This window comes from Vicugna pacos, chromosome 30, assembly GCF_048564905.1.
Source record: "Vicugna pacos chromosome 30, VicPac4, whole genome shotgun sequence".
Classification (NCBI taxonomy): Eukaryota; Metazoa; Chordata; class Mammalia; order Artiodactyla; family Camelidae; genus Vicugna; species Vicugna pacos.
The window spans coordinates 10,412,378-10,434,494 of NC_133016.1; the positions used below are offsets into that span (position 1 = coordinate 10,412,378).

Consider the following 22,117-nt stretch of genomic DNA (forward strand, 5'->3'; position numbering starts at 1 on the left):
ATTATAAAATATTGGCTATATTCCCTGTGTTGTATAATAGATCCCTGTAGCTTATTTTATACATAATAGTTTGTACCTCTTGATCCCCTAGCCCTCTATTGCCCCTCCCCAATCCCTCTCCTCACTGGTAACCACTAGTTTGTTCTCTATGAGTCTGTTTCTTTTTTGTTATATTCACTAGTTTATTTTTTAGATTCCACATACAAATGATATCATACAGTATTTGCCTTTCTCTGACTTATTTCACTTAGCATAATATCCTCCAAGTCCACCCATGTTGTTGCAAATGGCAAAATTTAATTCTTCTTTATGGTTAAGTAGTATTCCATTGTAGATATACACCACAGCTTCATCCATTCATCTGCTGATAGGCACCTAGGTTGTTCTCATATCTTGGCAGTTGTGAATAATGTTGTTATGAATATGGGGGTGCATGCATCTTTTCAAACTAGTGTTTTTGTTGGAAGCTTTTAAATATACAGACTCCCTGGGCTGATTCAGAATGTTAAGGGCACAGAGCACGAGGTAGAGATCTGAATTTTAAATTCCCCAGATGGTTTATAGATTAGCATTTGAGAACCGTCAATTTAAAGGATTTTCTTGCCTTCCAAATAAATGAGTACAAAGTAACACATTATAAAACACGATACCCACCTATAGAAAATTTACACAGAAATTACGGATAACACAAAGCCTTAAAAAAGAATTAATGTCTTACCCTTGAGGCTCTTGGACAGTCTTGTTCTCTACTTTTTGTTCACATTCTTTTATCATGGAACTTAAAATAACCTGATTTTTAAAAAAATTACTTCAGTGAAATACAGTTTACATAGAAAAATGCTATGGTTTAACATTTTTAACTGAATTTTTTAAATATTCCCAGAAGCTAATATGTTAAATAAGAATTCAAAGTTTTGGCAGTGACTTTGTTAAAGGAATTCATGTTGGATTGCTAGACTAGGTGCAGAAATAGCTTTAAAAGACCTCCATCACGTAACTTAATAATTCACTTTGATTTTCACTAACCTTCCTTCTGAGTCTGATTTCTATTCTCCCAACAACTAATGTTAAAAAAGTAAAATTTATATACATTTTATATATATATAGACACCATGGTCAGACATATTTTCCCAATAAAAGCTGTTCTGTCCCTTTGTTCCTTGCTTTTTCCAGGTTGCAAAAAGCAAGATGCTCTACTTTAAAGTCTAGAGTAGAGGCCAGATATAGGTCTGTGGTTACTAAAATCGGGGATACAATGGGTGTCTAAGAGTTAACATTAACACCACTCTTGCAGGGAGACAGTAGGTAATGCAAAGGGTGGTGGGATCTAAGCTACTCCAGTTGCCACACCAGAAACCTGATGGCCCTCCTGAATATTCTTGGTCCATATTTGTGCATGGAGGTCACTAAACAACAAATACTTATTGTCACCTACTACGTGCCAGGCACGTTTTAGACACAGAGGATGCAGCAAATTAAACAGACAACACTCTCTCCCTGCAGAGAGCTTATGTTCTTATGTTCTAGACAACAAACACAAAAAATAGGTAAATCATATATCAGAAGATGATAAGGGCTTTAGAAAGAACACTGAATAAGGTAAGGGGTACTAGGAGGCCAAAATGAAGAATATTACAATTTACATGGAGGTATTCAGAGTAGGCTTCATGGAGAGGATAATATTTAAGCAAGAACCTGAAGGACATGAGAAGTAAGTGTTGTAGACACTTGGGAAGAAGCTGAACAAAGGCTGTAGATGGGACTGTGTCTATCATGCTCAAGCAAGGAAGCCAGAGTGGTGGGTGTAGAGTGAGCAAGGGGGAAGGAAGATGGTGAGGCCTGAGATGTAAGGAGGAGGGGAGCTGGGTTCTCCAGTGCCTTGCAGATTATGGGGAGGCCTTCTGATTTTTTTCCTGCTTTCCCATTCTCTTATCTAACATATTATAGATTTTTGTTTGTTTGGCTATTTTTTTGCATCAGTGTTTTCTGGGAGAGTTTTTGTACTTTTTCTTCTGCTCCCTATATTGTCTGTTCCTTTCAGTGTCCTCTTTCCTGTGTGTATGTTTTCATCTCTGTTGTGGATGTCAGAAGCGAATTTTCTCAAATGGCTGGTCATCTTGGGATGTCCACTAAAGACTGGGGTGCTAAAATGTTTATTAGAATCTCTTCATGCATGAATAATATCACTTTAAGGTGAATCTGGCACAGACTTTCTGTCAGTCTTTTCCCGCTGAAGGTATAATTCTGGCTGCCACCATTCTTGGAGCCAAGAAGGAGAAAGGTAATGAGGTTTCTAATCAGTAATGATACATTTGACTTAATTTCCCTCCTTTCATTATAGTGCCTCATTCATACTCTCAGCTATGCCTGATCTCCTAAGTCTAGAAAGTAAAAACTAAGGTTTGGAAGGGAATCTGGGAGTCTGTTCCTTTTAAAGACTTTTAACTGCTCCTCCTATTTTCAGTCCCACCCTACATTACTGGAAGGTGGGGAAAATCAGGCTTGCTTCTTGTTTGTTCTATTCTATAGATAAACTCCATCTTCCATGCAAAAATCCTGAACAAAATACTAGCAAACTGAATCCAGCTTCATATAAAAGGAATTATATACCATAATCAAGTGGTGTTTATTGCAAGAATGCAAAGGTTGATTTAACATCTAAAAATCTATTAATATAAAACATTGTAAGAGAATAAAAACCAATAACCATGTGACCATCTCAACTGACACACAAAAATCATATGACAATATCCAACACCCCTTCATGATAAAAATATTCAACGAACTAGCAATAAAAGCTAACTTCCTCAACCTGATAAAGGGCATCTATAAAATATACAAAGCAAAAAGAAAAAAAAAAGGAGAAATAGAAAACTCCCAATCATAACTTTAACATGTCTTTCAATAGCTGTTAGAACAAGCAGATCACAAAAAGTTGATACAAACGTAGGAGAACTGAATCATAAAATTAACTGCCTTCACCTTATTGAACAAAATCCATGGATCAATAAAGAAAAGAAATGAGAATCTAATTTGAACTATATGGTAATGAAGCTGCAACACAGCAAATGCATGGGATGCGGCTAAAGGAATGAATACTTAGAGCCTTTAATTCATGTACCAGAAAAGTTAGTAAGTAAATAACCTAAGCTTCCTCCTTTAGGGAGATAGAAAAACAGGAAAAAAAAAATCAAACCTAAAGAAAGCAGAAGGAAATAAAGATGAAAATAGAAATCAATGAAACTAACAGAGAAAAATCAACACAGCCAAAAGTTCAATATTTGAAAAGATTAATAAAACTGATAAACTATCAAAACTATTTTATAAAGAAAGCAAGGAACAAGTGAATGCCAGAAGTTAAAAAGGGATAGCAATATAGATCCTATTATAAGGAAAAGGGAAAAAAAAGTGAAAGTACTAGAAAAGAATATATTATTTACAGATGACTTCTCTACATTTGAAACATACACACAAAAAAGAGACATTTTATTATTAGAATTAATAATAGAGTTTCTCAAGTTGGCCAGACATGAGCTGAACATACTTAATATGTATTTCTACACACCAGGAAAAAAGGGTTAAAAAACATATAATCCTAAAAAAGGTAACATTATAACATCATAGCTGCAAGGTGACAATTTTTTCAGATGAAATTATAAAACTTTATTGAAAGAAACTGAAGGAGATCTAAATAAATATAAGATACAGTATATCCTGAATAGGAAGGTTCAAAATCACGAGGTTGATGTCTCCTCCAATTAGTTTATAGAATCAATTCAATTTCAACCAGAACCTGAATGAAATCTTTCCTGGAACCTAAAAAGATCAAGATAAATTTTAGCATGACCAAGATCACGCTAAAATTTGCATTAAAAAGCTACAGGTCAAGAACAGCTCTAAAAAAGGATAGAGTGCTAGACTTGCCCTGTTAGATTTCAGGACTTAACAAGGTAACTGTAATGAAGACAGTGTATCAATGTTACAATAATTGAGGAAGAGACCAGTGGAAAAGAATGTTCCCTAGTAACAGACACAGACATACATGGAAATTCCGTTTATGACAAAGTTGGCACTGCCAATCAGTAAAGACATGACAAACTGTTCAATAAACAATAATGAGACAACTGGTTACCTGTACTGAAAACAATGTAACTGAAGCACTACTTCACATCATACATAAAAACCAATTCTAGATGGATTAAGAAGTTGATTGTGACACTGTAACATTAAACATTTTAAGAAGAAAGGAGATAATGTTCTGGAAATGATCAATCAAAAAAAAAAAATCAGTGTTCAAACCAGCCGAAAATGTGAAAAAAAAATCACAAATTGGATGAAGATACTCATAAAACACAAAACTGACAGAATACTGGTTTCCTAGTTATATAACAAACTTCAAAGAAGAGTAAAAAAGTCAACCCCAAATGGGAAAAATAGGCAAAAAACCTAAATAGGCTTTGATTAATGTACACAACTAGTCAGTAAACATACAAAGAAGGCTCAAGTTTGACAATAATCAGAGAACTGCAAATGAAAACCATAATGAGATACCACTTTATAGCTACCAAATTTAAAAAGTTTAAGGATACCAAGTGTTGACAAAGATATGGACAAAAAGGGTATATACTCCTTTACACTCCTATCAGGTCTGAAAAGTGTCCTTTCAGGGTAGCACTTTGATAACCAGTGATCTTAGAGGTAGAAGTTTTGTTGGATTAGTGTGATGGCAGTAAATATAATGTACCAACAGACAGTGTGGAAGTTCAGAGAGTGAGTGTAGACTGGTGGGAGGGAAAAGAGATTTGAGGGAGGGAGGGTAGATTTTGTTTTTGTTCTGTTCTGTTTTGTTTCAGAGGGGAGAGTCAAACATGATAATAGGTTAAAGAAAAGTTGATAGAAAAACAGGTTGAAGATACAGAATAGGAAATAAATGATAAACGGGGTTTTAGAGGAAACAGGAAAATAGAATGAAAAGAGTTACGAGAAAATGGAGACAAAATAGAAATTTTGTTTCTAAGAAAGTTGATGGTCAGAGAAATACTGCATAGCATTTTATAGATAAAAAGTATTTCACGTACATTTTCTTATTAAATTCTAATTATATTCAGCAAAGGAGAGTACATTATCCCTACTTTAGAGAACTAAACAGAGACTCAAAGATATTAAAGGAGTTGCTTAAGATCTTGTAACTAGTAAATAAATCCATAAAATGACACTGAATTAGATTTTTAAAAATTAAGCACAGTATATTATAGTCACATGTCACACAAAGGAATAAGAGTCTGTATAGGAGATATTAAAACACATGAACACGGCACTGATAATCACAGTGGCTTACTCACCACAGTAGCTTACCTCATGCTCTGGAGAAAGATGTTCCATGTCAATTCGTAAACATCTGAGACCAGGCAAAAAGTGATTAACCATTAAGTCCTCTGAAATGACTTGAGACAAGGTAGTTAAGGACATAAAACAAACTGGTAGGTCCAACAACTACAGAAGAATATAAAAGCAGCAGCTCTCTTAAATGATGGCTAAGGCACGCCGATCACTCAGAGCAAAGAGGCTTCCCTCAGCACGATCCTTATTTGTTGAATTAGTTCCTTGTCGAAAGTCAGCTGTGTTTATTCCCACAAATCTCTTTGTTACGGTACTAAAAGCACATAATTTAATTACATAATATGTAATTAAAAACATACGAAATAATAAGGGTGAAAATTAAATCATGTAATTTAATTGGATGTTTAAATGAGAATGAAAAGTAGAAAAATTAAAGTCTCCACCACAACCCAAGTTGAAAGTTTTGGAAAAATTGATAAAGGCCAGTTGCTTAAAACACTGCTGTTTAATTGTGTATATGAAACAACTGTTAAAAATTAAGAAAAATGAAATGCCCTAGTCCTACATCAAAAGATTGGTAAAAGAAATTACATTTATGTATTTTAAGTTAAAATAAGTTATCTTAGGTATGTACCATTTTCCTGATTTCTTACTTTAGCCATTCTGTTAAACTGACCTACTATTGGTCCTGATTGAATTGGGCAAGACAGCTTTTGCTGTAATAATGTAAGTTAAGTACGACTTATATCTCCTAGCCATATGAATTTTAGTTGATTATCTTGACATTGAAAGGAATCAGGAAAGCAGATATATTTCTTGAGAAAACAATTCACCTTGTTTATTCACATCAATTCTGACACATTCTCATCTATCATAGTTGTTAGCTATTTAAAAATAGTTCTTACTTAATATTATACCATATTAAAGCAAAAATGGCAGTAAATGAGTTCCCTCGTAAAGATGCGTTAGTCTTTCTGAAAAAAAATTACAATAAACTCCATTAAGTAAAAAATCTATATAATATATAACTACGGCTTGAAAATACAGTTATAAGTAAATACTATTTGTAGATAAAGCTCCTATAATAAATAGGCAGTGACTTATAAACAGGCAGTTATAAAAATATAGACACCATTTGGTTGAACTAAATCCCTGTAAGATATATAGAGGTCTGCAATTAATGGCTACATAGTCTTATTTTCTGAGTATGGGAAAGTATCACCAAGATACATCCGTGAGTGACCTTTGGATTAGTAGTTACGAGTCTGATCTACAGAAATTTGAACATGGATTGAGAAGCTGAAAATGGCCTTATTTGGAGGTGAGAGGGAAGATACTTTCCTCTCTCTCTACTTACTTTGGTTCTTTTCCCCAAGGAATCCCACAATCTTTATTAGGGGCTGGAAACTTAGAGGCCATTTAATCCTATCTGATGTTAGGAATCACCTCTACCTCATCTGTGAATGATGGTCATAAGGCCTCTGACTGCTGACAGGGACAAGACGTTCACTGATTCATAAGAGAGATCACTGCACTTTTAGACAGCTCAGTTAGAAAGTTTTTCTTATAAACAAAATAGGCCTCTCTGTGACCTCTGCTTGTTTGCTCTGCACCTTAGTTACACAACAGTATGCCTAATCTTTTTCCTATACAACAATCTTTAAAGTAATTCTCAAATTATCTTTTCATCCCTAAGTCATTTCTTTTCCAGGTTAAACATTTATAAAGTCCTTTAGATTTTTCCTAAACATGATTTCTTGACTTAATACTATGCTGAATGTTGAACCATATAGATTTTCTGTGTCCCTATTAAAATATGATGTCGTACTGAAAAGAATACTCTTGTGTTTTATCAGCTCCGGATGCAATGGAACAGCAGAATTTATTTATTAGTGCATATCACCCTGTTGATACAAGTACAAGTTCTGACTCACACAGAACTAACACTTTCAGTACTTGAACAGGGCCTATTGTTAGCATGCCTCTTCCCCTTACTGTATTAGTACAAAGACTTTTTACCATATTTCCTCTAGTAATATTCTGTATATACCTAAATATACAGTAATATTCCTTCTACACAGACTTTTATGCTCTTTAGAAACCATTGTCTTGTCTACTTGGAAAATTTGGTTTATAGAGCTAAATTTTTTGATCTTTTGACTTTCCCACTTTCCCTGAGGCATATTCCTTTAGAAACTCCCTGCTATGTAAGATTTTATACAAACTTTCACTTAAGGTTTTAAACATGTAGTTTCACAAAGTTTAGGTAACAGGTATAAATAAACATTAATGCTTTCTTTCTTTGACATGCCAGATTCTGACACGCCATTATTACTTTCTTGTAAAGGTCCTGTCACTTCTCCATTACTGAAGAGTTCTTCCTTGCTAATTCAGAATTATCACTTCCTCTTTTTGCTTCCTCTATTTTCTCTAAGTTGAAAATGCCAACATGATAAATCAGGAATGATAGTAAGTTCTGCTTTTAGTGGAATTAAACATATAGAAAATACATGGATGGCTGAGACAAAATTATCAAAATACGGTTCCTCTGCTCACTTTATAATCTGTATTATAAAAAAGTGGCTTATATCGTCCACGTGAATAGGTAATTTGTAGAATATTCCCAAAATGAAGTGTTCTCAACTGTATATCCAATTTCAAGTTTTAACATTTCTAAAAGGACAAATAGCTCCTTAACAGACAGCATTATATTTCTACTTTTTCTACTGTTATTTTTTTCTGTCAAAATCATAATCCTTGGAGTATGTTGCCTAGCATGTACTTTTACAGTTCCATCTGAGTGTTAAGGCTTTAACTCCTGTTTCAATCTCTTACTTCCCCTTTCTTGAGCTATTCTGGCTTTTAATGGGAGAGCTCAAAAGCTTGAGTTTACTCTACCAATCCTTATCTTTACTTCCTTCTTTTTCACTAGGTCTAGGATAGTAAAGAGAACATTTAACAAGATAGCTTAAGTTTGTTGTTCTAGTCACAGTTTTGCTTTTAACTATAAAAAACAGAAGTCACTAATGTCTTTAAGCTTCAGTTTAATCACATATAAAATGCAGTGGTTGACATGGGTTAGATGACCTCTGAGGTTCTCCAGTTCTACCATCACTGCAAATGATTAACCATAGGTGCACTGTATTTTTCCAATGGGTGATATCTCGCCAAGAGATATTCATAGTATCATAAAGACAGTTAAACAGTTGTTGAAAATGAACACCAGGACACTTATAAGGCTTCTGTTTGAGTAACAGAAGCTTCAGCTATAAGTCATTGCTTGCTTGGTTATATAGCTGATTAACACAGATGAAATTTGAGTCAATGTTTTTAAAACTACAGAACATATAAACACAGAGGACTTAAAGTTACCTTTTAAAATTATGAGATGGCTAGAATAAGGAGTGGGGCAAATCAACTCAAATTTTTAATCTACGTAACTACTTCTTAGTTAACTTGAAGGAAAAAATTCTACTTCCCAATCTTTAACAATCAAGGTTCACTGTAAGAGTGATTATATAAATATAGATACACATTAATAAAGCAAGGATACAACAACAGGAAAGTGCACTGTAGGCTTCAAAAAGATGGGTAGCAATGTCCAGTCTTTTAGAATCCACAATTTGTAAGTTGTTCACCAAGGCTAACTTATGCAAATGTGGTATGACAACTGAAAAAAGAAAAAAAAATTGTTACATTTTAATCTAAAACATACTTATAAATTTAAAAAAAAATTTCAGTTTATTTTATAAAATTTTATTTTAATTCTGGGATGATTTTAAAAGACTACCCACATCTTACACTTGCTTTTCTTATTCAGGAAAAAAGCACGTTTTTCACAGAATAAAGATCTAGGATTTGGGAGAAATAAATTATAGCATGCCATCATAACCGAATTATGAGGATGTACACAGGTCATTTGGCTTCACTGCAATTAAATTTCCCAATTTGAAATATGAAAACCAAATAAACAAATGTAAACAACCTACTCCTTGTGTTATTATCATCTTTATAAATAAGTTTATAAAAATCAGGTATTACTGTTGCTATTAAAAAAAGATATAAATAAAGTATACTTGTTTCAACATCAAATTATTTCACTACTTCATAAAACTATTATTAGCTTTAGTTTTTCAAGTTCTTAGCAAAGACCAATGTCAAGTAGCACTGGTGGCTGAGTTTTCAAGTCACTCAGTGGGCTCAATATCTTGTATCTCAAAGAATAGTGTAAAATTTAAAAAATATAGCAACACACTGCTAAAATAAAAGTGATGGCCCAAGAAATGGTAACCATTTCAGTAGCAATGAGCACCCCTCCTGCCTAAGATTGTGTTTTCTAAATATTATTTCCTACCAAAACCAGGGTTTCTTGGAGAAATGGCCAGGGTCAGAGATTATCAAATTGTTGATAATCATGGTCCCTTTATAGGTTCTGCTTTGTTGGAGAACCCAAAACAGCATTCATAAGCACATACTTCTGACCAACTGCAGTGACTTCTTTCATGTTTACACTGACTTTGTATATCTTTAAGATACAATCTCTTTTTAGAAAAATCTCCTGCCTCCTCAATAAACCAGTACTATAATTACAACTTTTATGCTTACTTAGTAAATGGCAAAAAACTCCACAAAAACTTAGGACAACAATGGTCATTTTCAGGGGACTTTGTGACTTGTCAAAATTAATAATAACTACATACTTTAGAGGTGCTCTAAAAAAATAATTAGGAGACAGAAAACTTCAAATATTCATTGAAATCCCAATGAATTCACTGAAACTCCAATTCATCAATTGGCATGCTGAGGTCTCAACAAAATGGTGGCTCTAAGTTAGTCTCTTTAAGATTCTCTATTTCATTTCTGCCCAGACCTTCTGAAACTTACCTTCCCTATACTTCTTTATCTATAAACACACAGCTTCTTTATTGATTCTGCTCCTTCTCTGATTTCCTACACAAGCAATCCTTTCCTCAATGTTTTTCTCAGAAATTCAACAACCACATTATGTAATACCCTCTTAAAACTGCTTAACTAGAAAACAAACCTATACAAGTTACTTTAAATTGTAGAGAGAGTTAAAGGCGATAATTAAAGATCTTCCTAAATCTCAGAAGATAAACAGAAATTTACTACAGAATTCAATACTTCATTATACATGTATTATCCTGGGCTACCACATCTTACCAATTAATTCACTTAATTGTTAACCTCTCAGATAGAGATAAATGGTTAAAAGATTTACTAACCTAGATGTGAGTAATTCTACAATGACCTTTGGTGGGCAAGGAAAATAGGAAATACACAACATAAGGCCACTTCAGAAGCTTTTCTCTTAAGGGCAGATGGGACAAAGATTCAAAACCACAAACAAAATAAAGATAAATCAATGGGAGACTTTATAAAAATAGATTTTAATAAACTTTCAAAAAATATTCTGGGGTAGATCCAACAGCAAAAGTGAAGGGAATTTTGTCATCTCTTTTTGTAAATGGGATCAGATCTAAAATAAGGGACTTTTGAAAAAAACTGATCTAAAATGTAAAATTGCCAAGTTAGAAAATCTCCAATGTATGATTTAACATTTTCAGACAGTCTTATAAAGTTAAAGAAATGGAAAACAAACAGACAAAAATTGTATTATGCTCTGGATAAAATAAATGTCTCCTGAGATAAAAAAGACCAAAAGGTCCTGTGATAACTAAGAGCTGGGAAAGATGAAAGGACACTGGATGAACCAAAGTCTTATATTCTCTAAGAAAAAGAGAGGCAAATATCCAAAAATGCCACTCCAAGGAAGACATTACCACCCAGCAATTCTCTGTCCTTTCTCTAAACTCCTAATTGGAATTATCTGGAAATACAGACAGATAACAATACAGCACCCTTGTCAATATGGGTTCTACTTTGTCTACCATTAGTCTTATTAATACAGGACATTAAATTCCTCAGGCCACAGTTTTAAAGCAAAAGGGAAGCCAATTGACTGAGGAGTAAATACAGAAGAAAAAAATGTTTTTATCTTAAAAAAAAAAAAAAGTCTGGTTGTGCCAGAATGTGAAGAAAGATTGTATAAGACATACTTGTGGGTACACAGTAAGTTGTAGGAGGCCTCAGAGATAATGGTCTACTACACCTATTTAAATAGTAAAAACTTATATTCTCAGTCTTTTCTCAAGTCAAATATTAATCGTTACTTTGGGACCATTATGAAAAGAAAATTTCTTTTTTCCATGTGATGCATAAATCTTTCTTTTGAATGTACATAAAAAGGTTAGATCATGTTTTAGAGAGTTACTATCTCAACATGACAACCACCAAGACCTGTTGCCTATTAGCTTATTCCTTAATCCAACAACCAAGACTTATTTTCCTCACTTCAAAGCAACTACAGCCTCAAAAGAGTTAGTCAAAGCACCTGTAAATCTTATGTTACTGTGATGAGGAACTATCCCTACAGCTAACTAAAATACCAAACCTTTCTCTGTTAACTAATTGCGAAATATTGTTATTTTCTTCTCACTCTACCAACACTATTACCCACTGAAAAATAATCTTGTGATTGTGTTTCTGTAGCTCAATAAATGTTAATGCACTCAACTGACCAAATTTTGAACACTGCAGTTCAAATCTTGACTACTTTTTGTCGATAACTCTTATCTTAAAAATAACAAGTTGGATATGCAATAACTAGTCTATGGGAGAATCCAATTTTGTACTAGAAACCATCTGACTTAAGAAGTGACAACTGTTACGCTTTTGGAGTAAAAATTACTGGATACTTTGATGCCAATCAAAGAAATCTGTGTCTTAAAGGCTGAGTCCCACAGTAAAAGTGATCCTAAAGAAACCACAGAAAATACAGATAATCTTGCAGATCATTTAGTATAAGCCATGTTTTAATACAAAACAATGGAATGGCATTCTAAGTGGAAGAAATGCTTATCTTTCATAAGAATGTGTCAAGAAACACATAAAAATGTCCTTAAAAATAAATTAAATAAAAGTTCTACATATAAGAAAAACAGTATTTTGAAATTAATAGTTAAGAGTTTAAAAAAATAACTTGAAATTGTTTATGAGTTACTTTTCACATGTCTATAGCAATCTCTATGGAGCATAAGAAACCATTCAGTATTAGTGACACTGATCAATCAACAGTAACAAACTTGTTTCATTTTCAACTTTCAACATGTGGAAGATAAAGTGTAGAAAGGCTTTAACAGACAACAAATTCTCAGAAAAGCTTCTGGCTTTGCTCTTACATTGTAATTCAGGAAAAAAGGTAGAAAAATGCAACTTACACTCATCTCGGAACCTTGGTTCTGCATTAGGCCCAACTCTACCAAATGTTTTTATGATCTCTGTATGCAAAGAATACTGGTCTTGATACTGAGGATCTTCCAGGAAAGAAGCCAGCTGCATTTTCACTCTTTCCAGCAACTTAAAATTGAATATTATACAGTCAAATTGAGTGGCGTTATTAAAGAGAAAGATACACATAAAACATGGCTTCCAGCACTGGATTCAAATGACTTATATCAACATAATAACAGAAATTTTGAGTTAAATAAGTACTTGTTTAGTCTTTTGGCACAGAAAAGGTTTTACATTTTTGTTTATGCTTGTTAATTCATTTTTTGTTTTTTAAAAACACAAATATTCCCTGACAGACTGTAAAAAAACAAAAAAAGACCCCACAATATTTAGGAAAAAAGATAGATGTATGACAATGTTGTATCTAAATTATAATTCTTAAAAAAATCATAGCATAAGTTACCCACTTATTCACCTTCTGAAAGCAATGAGTCATTAATGACTTACTTCTTACTCATATTTCCCTAAAAGACATTTTTATTTTAGGATTTAAGAACATGTTGAAATTCTGCCAAGACTGCAAGCTTTGCAAAAAGATGTGTTCTTTTTTTTGCTCCACCAGTGAAACATGTAAGTGAAAAAACAGAAAACATTTTTTCCCACGACTAACAAAGTTGTTTAATTTTTGTTATAAGAAACCTTTATGATAAAAAATTTTATAAAACAATTTATACATACACATATAGATACACACACACACACACACATATATAGGGTAAAATGTCTACGAGATGGAAAACCTTATTTTCCATTTAAGTGGCTAAGTAATATGTCCACAAATAATTTATTTTCTTATGTACAGGGTTTTTCATTGTATAAGGGCATGTCCAATTTGATAATAAAGAATAAAATTCTGATACCAATTTTGAGAAGTGCTCTAGAGTTAATTTGCAGATATAACCTAACAAACTTAAAATTAAATTGCAAGTTTCTGAATCAAGATACACTTTTAGGGAAGAAGACTTTGGTAATCTCCTGAAGCAGGCATGATACAAGGTTATCACAGAGATGTGTGCTGCAAAAAGATAAGGCCAGTCTACATGGCTTGCAGCTTGATATCAATGTCAGGCAAAGTAATGACAGTGACAAGAATATAGGTACCTTCTAGCCTCCATTTGTGAAACTAACAAAACCTGTCTTCATATTTATGCAAACTGGCAATCAGGAATTTATGTAGACTATCCAGAAGTCTACTGGATAAGAGAAGCCTTTGGAACTAGATCTGGTTTGAAGGATTATTCAAAACTGTAATATCCAGATAGGCTTAAAACAGAACATCTGAGAGTTGGCTTATACTTAATTTTCTAATTGAGAAGAAAGACTAGAGATTTCCTTAGGATGTAAAAATATACTTTTGGTAGGCTATCATATTTTCAAATACTAAGATCCTCCTCCAGCTTGTAACTAAGAAATAAAATAAAGGGTATGATGCTCCCTGCCCCCAACCCCTAGATACCCATATGGTAATGTGGTATCATCACCTCAACAGTACACAGATTAAATAAATTCTAGTCATTTCTTACCTCTCTTTGAATAACTGTTTCCATAATAGTGCCAAAGGCTGGAATTGTGGCAATCCTGACAGAGCTGTTAGAATTAAAAAAGAAGGAAACTGAAACTTTCTTAGAGATAAAAAACCGATTATTATAAAAATATATATATCAAAGTAAGTACAAGGTAAATATACTGTATTAGTCTCTAGCAATGACGAATTAAATTAAAAAAAAGCAGACCAAGAAGAATGCTCAAAAAGACAGACAGGATAACTTAAGGTCGCAGTCTGTGAAACTCACAATTCAGGATCACTGGACAAGGTAACAAGGGCCGGAGCAACCCGCTTGTCAACTAACGCTTCACTCATGCCTCGAAGAGTCAGCTGTAAACCAGTCAACATGCAATAAAAAATGGTTTGGTAAACTGGAATGAGAACTGGGTTAGCTGTGACTGAGGATGGGCAGGCAGACTCATTGGCCTTTCTTGGTTTAGTCACCCACACGAGACATTAAAATGTTAAGCCTTTGGTTCATGCCACTATACTTACTGGTAACAACATGTTAGTGAGATTAGCAGAGCATCCCTTCTTGGCTTGGAAGAAATAGTCCATCAGCACGTTTTAAGTTTCGGAAATGTTTATTGAGGACTAATACTACTAATATATTCTTCAATATATGGCCTTCACATTAGGCTTACTGTGAAGGTTGACTTAAAAAAGGATACATGAATAGTTGTATAATAAAGTTTAAAATCAAGTAAGCATAATCCAATATTTTATTTTAAAGAGATAAATCTGTTCTTCAATGAATTTAAAAGCTGATGGTTATTTCCTGACAGGCGCAGTCCGAAAGGGACGCTGAACGTAAAAGGCAGGGGTGACACTTACATTTCAGGGTCACTGGAGAGAGTTATGAGAGCAGGAACAACCCTCTGAGCTACCAGAGTTTCATTCACCCCCTTCACCAACAGCTGATTGGTCAGCACAGGGGGTATTCACAGGTGATGCATGGAAAGAGCAAACACAATGCCACGGGAAGAAGAAAGGAACAACCAAGAGAAAGAGAGAAAACACAAAAGCAAAACCAAAATTAGAAGCTAAGCAAATATTGCTGCTAGAGTGCTTTAAAAAGGCAGAGAATGCTCAGGAGAAAAATAAAGCTTAAACAGCCTAGCAGTCCCCGGAACCAGTTTGTCACCAATTCAATGGCAGTTTGTACTTTTGGTCAAATAGTCTATGCAATTTCCATGTCCAATTAAAATGCATTTTAAAATAAAGTTTTACTTTTGTTCTTGTTTTTAGAGAAGCTGAAAAAAGACACACTGGGTTCTATGGTTAAATTCTTTAAATGAATCTGGTATAATTTTGTTATGACCAACAAAGTGCAAACTGGACTGTTTTTAAACCAAACTCAAATGGCTGGCAGCCACCACTAAACTGCTTCTGATTGTTCTATAGCAAGTAAATTTAAAGATCACATATGAAAATTCCCCACCTTTTACATCACATAGCTTTCTTTCTTAAGGTACAGCCTAGTGAAAGTACTTATTTCATGTGGGAATCAGACCTGGGTTCAGACTCTAGCTCTCCACTTATTGTCATGTGGCCTTAGATAATCTCTTGAAACTCAGTTTTCTCATCTGAAAATGGTGACAATGTCATCTACCTTAAAGGATCATTGTGCTACTAATTGCATATAATATACTTAAATATTGTGTCTGACAAAGACTAGGCATTCAAGAAATGTGAGTTTAATTATTATGACTACTAAAAGGATATAAAATTTGTGATGTATTTGGAAAATGAAATTACGAATTAAAAATGTTTTTGGCTGATCCAAGTAGTTAACTACAAATAGTTCTTTGTTTTGCATTTCTCTAAAAGCTCAAGTAAAGAAAAAAATGAACACAATTAGACCTACTTCTATAATCTAATCATAAAATGATTCATTTAACAACCAACTCAAAATCACAGAACAAGAGAACAATATTTAGCTGTATTTGTTTTATGTTTATAAAAATCACTGAATTTTATGAGTTCAACAGAGAAGGGTAACATCCTAATCCTACATTCTCAATTCCGAATGTAAACACAAATTAACCCTAAATGCTAATCACTTTGTAACAGAATTAGTCCTTATGGAAGACGGAAGATGCCATGAAATTTTTAGTAACAAAAACCCAACACCGTGTGCACGTTAGCCACATAAGAGAGCAAAGCTCCTTTTACGTGAAGATTTTAATTTTACAATAATGTTACTATTTGACAACTGATTCACCTTAGATATACTTTAGTATTCTGAGATATTTTTACTTCAACAGAACCATAGATAATTTGGAAAGGAATAAAATGACAAAGGAGCTTTTGTAACTACCTTAAACATTACAGATGTCAGGTAGAAACAAATGGTAAAGAACTTCAAACACTATTAAGTAAAACCTTCTTCTTCTCTGTATTATTTTATAAATAAGGTAGCTTAGATTTGAATCAGTAAAGTATATCTTGAACTGTCTATCTTGTGCCAGCCAAAAAGCATTAAAAAATAAAAAAGGATAATCTAATGAACAGGTTAATTTTTCATTGTCCTGGAGTTTTTAAGTTTAATTTCTTTACTAAGCTAGAAACTCAGAAAGCAAAATTTAAGAGCTATCAATTATTACACACTTTATACACACTGTCATTTGATTTTTTAAACCCAATGAAGTAAGTACAATTATTGTCAATGTTTTAACAGATGAAGAAACTGAGCCTTCGAGAAGTTAAACAACTTGTCCAGAGCTTCAGAGACAAAAAGAGGTAGGGCTAGAAAACTGACTCAGTCACATCTGTCTTAAAAAGGCCATGCCTTCTTTTAATTGTTGCCTTATTGTTACCTGCTTATTTCCTTATGGTGATGTAAGAAATCATTATATGAAGTTCTTTCCTGTATCTTTTGGGAAATCCATTATGTCACACTAGAAGTCACACAACAGTCTCTTTTATAAATCAATTTCAATAATAATTTGCTATATCAAGAAATAATATATTATCGCTTACTTAACAATGAGAATAACATGATTGATTGGGTTTCCCCATTTTGTCTGAAAACTCAGAGCTCAATTTAGTGTTCAATTTCGCTAAGTAGCTTATCTTATGTTCCTGGTGTATTCATTTCCTACTTTCTTCTCAACAGCTTCTGGTCTCACATTATAAAAATTTAAAAGTTTAAGTGTCCTGTTTTTTATGTTTTTATTTTGAATTAACCTATTTTGGGGGCAAAGCAGGCATTGTAAATTGTAAAGCATCAGTATCAAAAATCTTATGAAACAATTACTCTTTTAATATAATTTTGTTCAGAAATAAGGTTCCCTGACAAGGTAACTTTAATTTTTCCTATTGATGACTTTTACTTGCATGCTCAGTAAAAATCTTTTTTTATCATAGATGAATTTGAAAAAAATGTTGAAATAAGTCTCCCAAATTAGACTCAGAAATTAATAATCAATCTGATAGAACTCTGAAAGCTGCTTAAACACAGGTATAGTTTCCAGTCAGCACTGAGAGAAGACATAGAAACCAAAACCAGGTAAAAGCCACATGTAAGAAATAAAGCAGAAAAAATACAAAAACAAATAAAAAGGAAGGATGCTTCATTTTATTTATTTAAATTATTTTCACTTATATGGTATGCTTCACCAGTATATACATACATTTTAGAAACAAACAGTTTAAGAAAAAGAAATAGCTTTTATGGTCTTAGAATAAAGTCTTATGAAAAGTAGATCACAGAAGTAGGATGGCGTTTTTCTTTTTAGGGGAAGAGGAGGCTAAGACTTTTTAATGGAAGTAACTCTTTTTAGCATACTGAATAATTAAAAATTATTTATACTCAGAAGGAACTTACACTATACATCTAACTGAATTTTTATTTTGGCATTTATCTTGACAAACAACATGTGATTAGCTTTTTGATCAAATATGTATAATAACTGTGGGAATAACATGGACAGAGAATTTTCAATCTTCCAATAACAATGGAATTTTCTTTAGATTCCACAAATACATTTTATAGATTTAAAAGTTTCAGAGGGTATATATTTTAAATAGATCAGTGGTCTATTTTTTAGATTGCAATTTATCTTAAATTATGTAGAAATTCTGAAATTCAGGAAGAAATGTCCAATTCTTCTTATGGAAAAAAAGGCTTTAACATATTTTAAGAATTACATGCATATTAGGGACAATTTTAGTTTGGATAAATACATGTTTCCTAAACTATTATATTATTTTGTGAGGTAACAGCATAGATTAAAAAAAAAAGAACTCAACAGTGATAATGATAGTTAACATTTGTTAAGCTTTTATTACTATGTGTCAGACACTATTTTAAGGGCTTTACAAGTATTAATTCATTTAATATTAACAAGAATTCTTTGAGATGGATACTTATTATTATCATCTTCGCTTTATACATGAGGAAACTAAGGCACAGAGAAGTCTGACCTCGGCATTAAGTGGCAGAGACAGACACTGAACCCAGGTAGTACGGCTTTATGGCAAGATTCAATAGCAGTAAGAAACACTCTAAACCAATTTGGTGCTCAAATACAAGTTCCAGAAATATATATATTTATACACCCACATACACTAGGTTATAACACAATTTTCTCTATGATGGATAAAAAGGTAAGTATTCTAGTCTTCATATTACACTTGGGTCTCTTCTAAGTCTACGGGCAGTTAATGTATAGAGATGTTGTTACTCCTGATATGATATGTGAGGGAATAATGAAGTAGAGTAATCAATAAAATAAGTATTTCCATAATTGCAATAACTGATTTTTAAAATGTTACTCATGGAATCCAACTATATTTTACAACTTTAATGATACCCTGTATTGTTTTAGTTGGCAGCCTTTTACCTCAGTAAATAGAATAATCAGGAAGATTTATATAGGATGGAAATTAAAGTAAGATTTAAAAGAAATTCTGAGAAATGGAAATAATATTCAAGGAACCAATAAGGCTAGAAAACATTCTGAAATATATCAAAGCTAAATTCCTGCCCCATCACACAGTACACAACTAGATACTGTCCAACATCATAAAAGATAATCAACATAACATAGTATGAAAAGCCTTCTTTTTTTGAGAAATATTCCCATTACCTCTTCCAAAGAAAATCATTATGATCTGAACCAAGAGAAACATTTGTACACATACCTCAAACATTCTAGCAGCAGTACACCTCACAAGTGCTGAAGTATGGACAACACCATACCATAAAACAGTTAACAATAACTCATGGTAGGCTGGATTTGCACTGAAAGAAAAAAAATCAATGCTAAAAGTGAAAGCCATAAGAACCACAAGAATCTTACTAGTGTACTGAAAAATACTACATTTATGAGGAATATTAACAATGAAAATATTGACAAAACATACAGAATTACTTTTTACAATTTTAATAAGTTACATCTAAGATTCTTTAAAAAAGGAAATCACCTTATAAAACTATAAACTTTTAGCATATTCAGGAACTATACTTTTAGGTTCATCATTTGCAATGATGATAGAAATTTCAACTCTTTAGTAGCATAGAAGTTAAAATTATAAAAAAAATAAAATAAAATTTATTACTTATGAGAAAAGAACACTGGACTAAGAGTCAGATGGGTAAGTTATAACATCTGTGGGTCTTAATTTCTGCATCTATAAAAACTGGGGGAACAGTGCATGTCCTATTTATGCCATATAGTTGTTGTAGGATCAATTAAGACAACTCAAATCACCTGTACGGAAGGGTTTAAGTTGACTGCGAAGCCTGTCCAATTGTAGGATAGTATTATTAATAAAACATAAATCCTGTTTTCAGAAAGGATGAGACAAAACTACATAAGCAGCTAGATGATATGATTATGAAGGACTAAGCAAATCAAATGGAATGCAAAAAGGAGCCCAGTGAGCTGGCTTTCACTTGTGGCTCCTTTTTCAGTTTTGGGATACTAAATTTTCTTCAAATCTGTACTTGATTTTATTTCTCCAATTGCTTCAAAGAAGACATATGTCTGTATTCTTTACCCCATTCTTTTATTACAATTGGTTACAAAATATTAAAAATAAGAAAATAAGAAATACAAAAAACCAAAAATAAAAAAAATCTTGTCTCAAAACCAAAAGATTTGGTGTGTACGCCAGTCTTTTCAGACTGAAAATATGTACTCTACAAATCCAATTTTAAAACTTTATATAACTTTCAAAAAACTATAAGCTGTAATTTTTACCCCAGTTCCACAAAAGAAGCTTTCAGGCTATCAAGAGGAGCATGAGATAATGAAAGCAAGGTCATTACATCTTCTAAGAATCCAACTAACAGTTTTCGGTCTTCTTCCTACAAGAGGAAAAAGACTGATAATGAATTTACAAGCAATCAAGTAGTGCTAAAAGTATAATTTCCTATCTATAATTAGAAAATTTTACCAAGTTAAGTGGGAAAATATCCTACTTTGGAAGCATTTTTATTAAAGATATTTATTAAGCATATTTATGATCACAATGGTACAAGGACAAAGACAATCTTGATTCATAGATTTAGACCTGTGCTGTCTAATATGGTAGCCACTCACCACATGTAATTATTTATATTTAAATTTAAGCTAAAAATTAAGTAAAATAAAAGATCCAGTTCCTTAGTTGCACTGGTCACAATTCAAATTGTTTAACTGACATGTGTGACTAGTGGCTACCTTATTGGATAGCTAAGATACCGATAAGAGTATTTCCATCACTACAGAAAGTTTGATTAGATAGTTCTGGTTTAAAACATAGTAAGGTATATTCTTTTATTAAAACCTATTTTATCAATTTTAGCTTTCATTAATTTTGGCTCTAAATAGTTAAATACAAACTAGTAAAACATTTATTCTCCTAACAGTAGAAAATTGATATCTGAGAAATTATTAGTGGTGAGAAGCTGCACATTTGCTAAAATATAGACCATTATGCTCTTAAAGGAAATAGCTGCACCCTTGATTAAAAAATAATCTTTATTTTTCAATCTTTCTTTAACAAACCATTATTTTGACAATCAGAAAATATTTCTTTTTCTTACACAGCACTCTATTTATTAAAGAATATGTTAGAAAAAGCAAGCCTGCTAAATTTGGAGAGTTAAAAAAATAACTATGTTAAATTAACCTGAATTTGTATAGGAAAGGAATCTGACATTCTACCAGGAAATAAATACATAATAAAGTAGAGTCAGGTTTTTTGTCTTTAGGGCTATATTAGGTCAACAATAAACGGCTTCTGTACATATCAACAGATCCATCAGGAAGACTGGATTACCACCTACCATTTTTTTCTACATGGTCAGATTAATTCAGAATTCGGTGGAGATAACGGATTGACAAAAGTAATGATCAGCCTGAATAAAGGATGGATACAGCAGTTTTATACAATGCTAGTCTACTTAGACATTGACAAACCAGCAACAGAGCTATGTTGGAATAGACATTTCAGCCATTTTTAGTTGCTTATTAACCACAGCGTATATATAAATTCGGAAAACTGTAAATGAAAAAACTGAAGTGTGAAATAAGAGCTATGAAATATACTTCTAAATGAGCATGGATTCTTTTGATTTGAAAATTTACTAAAATACTTTTTCTCGATTTAAAAATCTCAAGACAGTAATACTGCTTGTATATTTGATTTAAAATAGTTTTTGTTTACCAAACAGGGCAGTGATTTACCCTAACAGAAAATTTGGTTTAGCAAGAAAAATATTAATAGCTAGTGTGTGCTTCCTCAAACAAGTGACCCTGGCAATCTGTGACAGCTACCTCAATTCACATTTTGTGACTAGCAGAAAACTTCTTATCTCTTTATATATTTGAATTTCATATAGTGACTCAAAAAATATATCTTTAT

General features: G+C 32.6%; 1 protein-coding gene across 7 annotated transcripts in view; it reads right to left on the minus strand.

Moving 5' to 3' along the window:
- RELCH (RAB11 binding and LisH domain, coiled-coil and HEAT repeat containing) overlaps nucleotides 1–22,117 on the minus strand; it is a 107,591-nt gene that overhangs the window by 12,898 nt on the left and 72,576 nt on the right. For 4 of the 7 annotated variants that reach the window (XR_012065572.1, XR_012065573.1, XM_072952028.1 and 1 more), the window contains exons 21-28: nucleotides 20,470–20,576; nucleotides 19,409–19,508; nucleotides 15,095–15,177; nucleotides 14,238–14,301; nucleotides 12,642–12,780; nucleotides 8,894–9,010; nucleotides 5,356–5,444; nucleotides 719–789 (exon numbers count right to left, since the gene is read on the minus strand). Coding sequence is in view for 4 of the 7 variants with exons in the window: in XM_072952028.1 (XP_072808129.1) it covers nucleotides 719–789; nucleotides 5,356–5,444; nucleotides 8,894–9,010; nucleotides 12,642–12,780; nucleotides 14,238–14,301; nucleotides 15,095–15,177; nucleotides 19,409–19,508; nucleotides 20,470–20,576 (770 nt within the window). In the remaining 3 variants the exon portion in view is untranslated. Of the gene's footprint in view, nucleotides 1–718; nucleotides 790–5,355; nucleotides 5,445–8,893; nucleotides 9,011–12,641; nucleotides 12,781–14,237; nucleotides 14,302–14,507; nucleotides 14,591–15,094; nucleotides 15,178–19,408; nucleotides 19,509–20,469; nucleotides 20,577–22,117 lie in introns of those variants that run through there. The other 3 variants (XM_006205730.4, XR_012065574.1, XM_072952029.1) reach the window with 3 other exon arrangements.